The sequence below is a fragment of the Ambystoma mexicanum genome, chromosome 4q (assembly GCF_040938575.1).
Source record: "Ambystoma mexicanum isolate Mex_15411 chromosome 4q, UKY_AmexF1_1, whole genome shotgun sequence".
Taxonomy (NCBI): Eukaryota; Metazoa; Chordata; class Amphibia; order Caudata; family Ambystomatidae; genus Ambystoma; species Ambystoma mexicanum.
Window position 1 is genome coordinate 228,067,258 of NC_090928.1, and position 8,277 is coordinate 228,075,534.

Here is an 8,277-nt window from a genome sequence, read left to right on the forward strand (position 1 = left end):
TTGAAAACAGGTGGGATACCATAGGAGTGCTGTCAACTGACCCGCTGGTTTGACCAACGGGTCAGGACCTGTACCTGCATACTTGATGTAGCCCCCCCCCGCACCATGAGGAGAGGCGTTCCAATGTTGCATTTTACCTACTTGTACCTGCTTACTTGATGTAACCACTCGCACCATGAGTTGAGGCGTCCCCAATGTGTGCACCACTCCAATTTTGCCTCCTCATCTACCAGCCATGCACTGAGTTTGCATCTAAGCTACCTGTAACTATTTGATTCGACATTCCATTATCACCTGTTCACCTCACACTTAATGTAACTAGCGCTGTGATACCCAAGAGTCCTGGGTGCTGCTATAAACGTAAAACATTTATAAAAACACTCCCAGTTCAATCAATCACGTTTAATTACCTATTAACGGGTAATTCAAAAGTAGAAGCCAGAGCACACTTTAGCTGAGTGATGCAAATAAGATGAAGTACTTGTCTGTTAAACTAATCGCAACTAATTGGCACATCTTTTAGGGCAAATACACAGAGCGGTTCAATCTCTCGAAGAGGCCGCTCATTCACCTCCCGACGGGCCTAGCTCATCTTCTGGCGCAGATGGGGGGCAGGGTCATCCACCCTGCGCCACAGAAGCTAGCCCTCACATTGTGGTTCCTGAACAGGTCATGCTAGGTCACCTCATCCTTTCCCAGGCTATTCTAGATATCATACAGGGCGCCAGGAGCAAGTCTTCCAGGGCCCAGTATAAGAGCAAGTGGACCAGGTTTTGCCACTGGGCAGACTCTAAAGACATCAACCCCCTTCCATGCACTTTTGACGACGTGCTCTCAGTCTCTGTGCACCTCGCTCACTCAGGCGTGCAGGTGGACACTTGCTGCACTTACTTGGCAGCCATTGGGGCTTATAGAAACTCGGAGGAAGAGATATTTACCTCTTCCAACCTGATTGTGAGGAAACATTTGACGGGTCTCGCCAGACTCTACCCGCCCTTCAAGAGGCCACACCCTATGTGGGACCTCAACATAGTTCTGCGTGCCCTGGCACACAAACCATTTGAACCAATGGCGTCGGCAGACATCAGGCTGGTCACCATTAAGACGGCTTTGCTAGTCAGCCTCACCTCGGCTCGCAGAATCAGCTAAATCCAGGTGCTGGTTGCCGCAGAGCCATATACTACGTTTCACAAGGATAAAGTAGACCTGCGGACACATCCAGCATTCTTGCCCAAGGTGCCTTCTGCATTCCATCTGAACGAAGAAATAGTGCTACCTATGTTTTTTTCTGAGCCCAAAGACGAAGCACAGAGTTCTGCACTGCCTTGATGTCAGACGTGCCCTGAAATTCTACTTGGACAGGACCAACGTGTTGCGCAAGTCAGATGCACTTTTGGTCACCTTCGGCGGATCAAGTCCTGGGTATCAGACCTCTAAGGCCTCCATATCCCATTGCATGGTCTCGGCCATCAAAGAAGCTTACGAGGGACAGCATAAGCCACTGCCGGACAACATGCATGCCCACCCGGTCCGAGCCAAGGCAACGGCCATCGCTTTCCAGCGGCAAGTCCCCTGGCAAGTCACAGCCAAGGCAGCCACATGGGCCACCCCTTTGGCTTTCTGCAAGCACTACTGTTTGGATGCTAGTTTTAGATCAGACGTGGCTTTGGGACAGGCAGTTATTAGAAACCTGTTTGCTTAAGTAGGGTCTCCTCTCCACCCTGCGGCTACACTCAGTTGTTATCGTGGATGCAGTATGGAGGAAAGGGGAAAGGACGTAAGAGTAATTGTAAGTTACTCAACGTAGTGACGAACGTACTCTTAGAGTATGCAGCAGCACCACAAAGAGATGGCCCATAAGGAAACAGCAACAACCCTGTGCACTGGGATACATTTCAAACGGAACCAGAAGTACCTGAATCAGGATACAGACCCCACTAATCCCAACCCTCAATTTTCTGCATCCTCAACCCACACAAAACTCACACAACCAATTCTCTCCCAGCAATCCGCACGCACTTTACCACACCGCATCAGCAATATATCTACAGCACATGAGATCTCGCCTGATCCAATACTTGCACCAAAGCCCAGCACTCGGTGTATACCGAGCTGAAGCTGCCAACAGCACACCACCTCTCCCACTCTCCTACTCCCGCCTCCTGACTAACCCTACCCGCCTGCCTCCCAATTTACAAATCCGCCAGAGCGCCTGGGGCTATATTAGTACCTTTAACATAACATAACATCTATGCTAATATGCAGCATTACAAAAATGTAAATAAAAGTCAACTGTGCTTGTTTGTAATTCTAATGGACTTGTGACCACAGCGCATTTTGCCTTTTAATGAGGCGGGCAGAGCTATACAAATTATGCACGTGTTTGGAGGGGTGAGCAGGCATGAATGACACTAGAGCCAACTGCGAAAAGTTGGCATCTATGCCATAGATCCCTAGGAGGCCCAAACGAGGCTGGGGCCTCTCACAAAATATGATATGCTACGACTGTAGGTGGCTGTTAACATAGGTACAAGGAACAAAGGGATTTGAGACCCTGACTTTTCTGCCGCCGCCCGATCCCCATCAAACCAAAAAGCCCAAATGTACACTGTAACATTCCTCTGACATATTCTCAATGCGTTACGAATTGCTGGGATTCACAAATGAGAGCAGTTTTTTTTTTATTAGGCCACTTTTTTTGCAACCCGAGCTTATTCTGTTCTTCTTTCTGTCCTATACCGACCCTGGCCGTTTGCTTGGTACTAGTGTATACATCCGCGGCCGCGCGGCGGCATGGGTTGTCCCTCCCCAAACGAAAACAAATGTTCTACAAAAAGGTTAAAGGCTTCCTATTGGGTGAGAAATCTCCAGCCCTCCAGTGTCAGCAGCTGCTGAAAGGGGAGGTACATGGGAGGAGGCTGTTGGTCGACAAATGATTTTACTTGCAGTGGGAGGGCTGGGATCTTCCTGCAGGGGCGGCCTCTCTCAGCACAACATAAACAGAACTCGGCGAGCACCACTGCCTGAATCCCACACTTGCCAAAGCAATAAGAGCAGCTTCACCGCCAATGGACATGATCTCTGGGGGGTGGGAAGCAGGGCAGGGGGTCCCGAGTCTGCAAAAATCAAAGTTTATATAGGTGGCGCTATTGGACCAACTTGAAAAACATTTTCAATTAATACGGTTCATAAGTACTCAGAGATGTACAGTGGCTTTGGACATTCGTGGACGTTTTATTGAGGGCACGTGACGTCAACGTGTTGGCGCAGCTTTAAATTTATAATTAAAATTGTTTGGGCTGAAGCATTACCTTTAACGAAGCATGAGGGCTACAAGAGGTCAAAAAACAGTCTGAACGACAGTCACGTAAGAACCAAGAATACATTTCGAAAGTTGAGCATTTGATTGTAAATGTGTTTTCAAAAAGGCACAGAAAAAGGCCGATATAAATGTTCAAACTGGTGCACCGCAAATGCCATGCATAAAACCAAATCACGACCTAAATGTATTTGGGCGAATGCTTGCATGGCTACATACGCAACGGCCCGCTTTAGACATTTGTTCACCTCACAGAACTAAAGGGCTTAGCTTGCTTGCCAAGAAAACCTGGAGGGTGCCGTTAACGTGGTGACAGGAACTTGCAACCTCCCCCCTGTTCACGCCCCCACAGAACAGGTGCATACCCTTCCCGGCTCCTTCTACTGCTCTTACCCATCCTTTCGCTTTGCTTTGTACACGTGCCCGTAGGTTCCTCGACCCACTTTGCAGCCTTCATATTCAAACTGGTCTTCCACCCGCTCTCGCTCCGCCGCCAGCTTCTCCTTGAAGTCGTGGTCCATGCCCCCCGAGCCCGCCTTCCTTTTGTTGTTGTTTTATTATAATTCGTTTTATGACATTAGACGTCCAGCCTGGAAGTTTGGAGGAGGGGCTTTCCCCCCTGCCTGTTGTTATAGCCGCTGTCAGCAGACGGGGCGCCACTCAGCCCCCATGATTTCCTTGTTTTGGTTTTCCTTTTGGTCCACTTGCCTGCTGCCTCGGTAAATCATCGCTGTCAGCCTGGGCTCCTGGGGCTTGAAGTCCAAAACATGACTGACTACAGGAGTCGCTGCTGGCTGCCACAAATACACGGAACTACATGCCCCGGTGTGCTGCGCGGCCGCCGTGGAGTTCCCTGGAGTGTTGATCTTTACTGTGATGCTGAGGGATGAGGTGGACTCCCCCGGCAGTTCTGTGTTTATTTTTAAACGGGCATGCTGACGGGATTTGAAGAAATAGTAAGCATACGTTAGGACATAACGGTCGTGCTAATTTATCATAGGTGTATGTTTCTCAGCGTTCAGGTATATATATATTTTAGAGCAATTTCATAATTGCGAAGACATCTGTAGACATTAGACGTACGCCAAGAAAATGCATACGCCAAAAAACGAGTAAAGGATATTAATTGCAACGTGGCTATATGCAAAAAGCCACCTGAAACCATGATGGGTGATGTTGGATACCTCACAAATTTATGTATTGTATTGCTTTAACTTGCGTGCGACTGGGGTGGTCACAAGGAAAAGGAAACCGTGACCTTTATTGCTGGTTCAACTAACACCTATTAGCTCCCCACAGCAAAGTGGGACCTCTGCTGACTGTGTATGATGTGGAAGGACAATTGATACTCGGATTACTAACTAGTAATACGAACATTACCGCCCACTTCCTCGTCCCAGTCCTGACATCTATGAAGTTTCCCCAAGACCAGACTGCCCGTTCAGAAAACAGAGAGAACTGCAACACCCAGTATACCCTTCACAAATTGTCAGAACAGTCGCATCAAAGATTGATAGACCACAAGACCCCAGAAGCAAAACTAGAATACGCCCTTCCACGGAAAACCAAGCAATCATGGTTTGCAACGTTATTGATTGAGTCATACGTAGCCGCCCTGTATAAATCCATTATGACCACTTCCCTAGTAGATCTGCCAAGCACTTTAACAGAAATAAAACGAGTCCCGGCCTGACTGTATGCCAACACAATGGTGTACTTGATCAATCGGCTAATGGACAGCAGAGAAGCTGTATGTCCCTTGTGCCTCCCACCCCCAAATAACACACTGTTTGAAGTCCTAAAGGAAGTGCTACTCTCTATGTACTGCAACAGAAACTCCCACATCCAAACGCTTCAGTAGACCCTGGGCATCCTCGGGCATATCCACAGGAAGAGAAGGAATAAAGGACAAATGAAATGGGGACTCCACTTTTGGGCAGACCTTTGCATTGCACCTCAAGAGATTGGCCACTGGGGAAGCTGAACATAAAAGGGGAGTACACACGAGGGCCATCAGTTCAACAATTCTTTGAACTGACACAATAGTGGTTAAAAAGACAGCCTTCGTGGTAAATCTCAAATCGGCAAAATTCAATGACTGAAACAGAGGGCCCTACAGACCCTCAACACCATTGGTAACGTCCCATGGAGAGGACAGCTTTGAAGGCTTTTTTGGCTTCAGGACCACTAAAGAAATGGAGGAAAACGCTGATACTTCAACCCCTCCATATCACGCACCAAACTGCCCAACGCCAGTTGTGAGGCATCTGGTCTACAGTCAGAATTGATGGCAGATGGATTGGGCCCACTGCCATTTGGACAAAGTGGGGAAACGAGCTCTGCACACCTAGTATGGGGCCACCAAAACCTGCTCTACCCTGGTGAACTGGGTCCTCTTCAATACCCTGGACAGACGACTAACCAAAGGGGACATATACATCAGCTCCACAGGCCCGGGAATCGACAAGGCAGCCAGAACCCATAGCGTGGGCACCCCAGTGCCTTGACCTCCCCCCCTCCTGCATGACCTGGCCCCTCACTCCCCCCCCTTCCCTCATACCACCCGGCATATGTCATACATCACATGTTGAAAAACAACTCAGACACCTTTTAAAGTTGGAAGAGTAAAATGCCTCAGCAGCTTTATTTTGCATAAAGTCTTGGAGTTATCTTACAGGCGATCCGTAATTCACCACCACAGGCATACTACTCCGTGTGCGGCTACCTAGGCATCCCTTGCCCTCCCCCCCCCCTCTCCCTTACCCTCCTCGTCCGGTGGACGCCTCAGGTTGAGCCCGGCCCTTGCTATTAACCTCTCTCTACCCCTGGCCGTTTGTAGATTTCCCATGAGAGACTTTTGACATAGGCCCCCCCTCTTTTCTAGGTCTTTGTTGGGAATCCCCTGCCCCTCCCTCCCCCGACACTTCACCGTGTCCTGTGTTTGGGTCTAGGTAAAACCGGCAGCCACGCGGTGCCTTGCTAGTGATCAGGTTCCTATACCGGCACCACCACAAGTACCCCAACGTTACACATATCCCACATCCGTACGTTAAGGCCGACACCGCCCTCCGGTGCCGGCCCACAACTTTCTGCCTGCCTATATGGTCATCACTTTGCGATGCCCGTCTATATATATTTTTATTTATTTTTTTTTTTTATTTTATGGCCTTTCTACTCTACTCTGTCCCCCAAGTGCCGCTTGTACCGGAAGCCCTATCCTATCTATGCTGCCCCCCATGTCTCCCTCCCGTCTTGCCGAGCCCCTAAATCCTCCCAGTACCCTCTCCCCCAGGCCTCCCTGTGGAGTCTGGCCCAGTGCCCCCCCTGCCAGCGTAATATCTCTTGGGTGTACCCTATCCCATCTCCTTCCTTCCTTTCCCTCGCTTGCTCCTCCACTCAACCAGGTCCCGAGTTTTTTGGGTCCCGCCAAACCCCCCCCTCCCTGCCGTTTCTGCCCCTCCATCTCCTAGCTCCATTTCCCCCCAGAGGCAGACTTCCCAGCCCTGTTCTTCCGTACCCTGTCTCCTGTCCCCCAGCTTTTGGTCCTTGCCCCCCCCCTATTCCTTGGGGCTGGCTTCCTCCCCCCTGTTCCCTCTATTCGCCTAGCCGCACTATCTTGGCTCCTCCACCTCCCTCCCCCTCCTGCCCCCCTCCTTCCGTGAAGACTTCCCCTTGCTGATTTTGTCACCGTTACCTGAGCCCCCCGTAGTCTCCACTTGCTCCCCCCCGACCGACTTACCTTAATGGCCTTGATTGTGAGTTTTATGTTGATTCCTCCCCCCCCCTGCAATTTTGGGCTTGGAATTGGCTCCCAAGTCCCCTACGTACCTCCCCTTTTTCCCAGGGCCTCCCCTGAGCCTAGTACTCTTGGGGCGCCGTAAGATCTAAGCTGTTGGCTGAGCGTTCCCCTATGGGCCTTCCAGTACTTCGCTACAGGGATCGACCTGTGACTCCTCCAAGACTCTCTGCTGGTTGCCGGCGGCAGAGAGTTCCCCCCAACCTGCACAGGTCGCTCCATAGCCGACCCTCATTTCCTTTGGTTGGAGGTAAACTTGATTCAGTCTTAACACTTACCCACGAGGCTTTGCCAGCTCTTTGTCCCCCCACCTCATACCCTCATCTTCCCCCATGACATGACATTTTTCTACCCTCCTATACCCTGCACGTCCCTTAGCCCTCCGTCCCTGGTGGGCTGGCTTTTGCCCCCCCGCCTCCGGCGGCCTGTAGCCCCCGGTGCGGTACCCCCGAGCACCCCACTCCCCAGAGCTCTGCTCAGGGTGAGGGGGCTCGAAGCGTGTGGTCTTGCTTCCAACAGGGGCCTTTGGGAAAAAGGGATCCAACTTGCGCATCCTACCTTACTCCCTTACTCCTTTATGCCCAGCCATTGTCCTAGCTGTTTGAGTACCCCGCCCCATTGTAATATCTAACAGCTCTGTTTGGGCGACTGCAGTTATTTTTCTATTTTACTTTACCTGTTTTTGGGCTGTTGTGTCTCTTCGTCTTCCGACCCATATGCATCCTATTGCCTAAACCCATTATTAACTCACTGTGCGCACATGCATTTGCCCTTCCGTCCCCAGGACCGTCGCTTTCTTGTAACTGTAGGCCCACCTTTACCTTATGTTGTTCCCACCCGTGGCCACCTTGAAAACAAAAACCAATTGTGTTAGTATAAGTCATCCGACATTGATTTACTTCCCCCTCATATTAGCCAAAACAACCTTGCTTCCCTTTCTTGAAGCAGCAGCTGTGTTAACGTGTTCCGCATTGAAATTAAAATCGCCTCGCATGAATGCGGAGTGCCCCAGCTGCCTTCCAAGCCGCACCCGCACACTAGCCAGCCGCACATGCGATATAAAACAACCAATGCCTTTGTTGCAATGCGCCCGGCTCACTCAGCAGTGTACCATTTGTGCCTGCCATCCGGCAATGCACTGGCAGCCGCTCGCACTCCCCGC

At 50.5% G+C, this 8,277-nt stretch overlaps 1 protein-coding gene across 6 annotated transcripts in view; it reads right to left on the bottom strand.

The window, feature by feature from the left end:
- Window positions 1-4,057, bottom strand: part of CDK19 (cyclin dependent kinase 19) — a 1,825,462-nt gene extending 1,821,405 nt beyond the window's left edge. For 4 of the 6 annotated variants that reach the window (XM_069607768.1, XM_069607765.1, XM_069607766.1 and 1 more), the window contains exon 1: window positions 3,713-4,057. In XM_069607768.1, the coding sequence (XP_069463869.1) occupies window positions 3,713-3,840 (128 nt within the window). In that variant the 5' untranslated portion in view covers window positions 3,841-4,057. The remainder of the gene's footprint in view (window positions 1-3,712) is intronic. The other 2 variants (XM_069607769.1, XM_069607767.1) reach the window with 1 other exon arrangement.
- Between the last annotated feature and the right edge of the window lie 4,220 nt (window positions 4,058-8,277).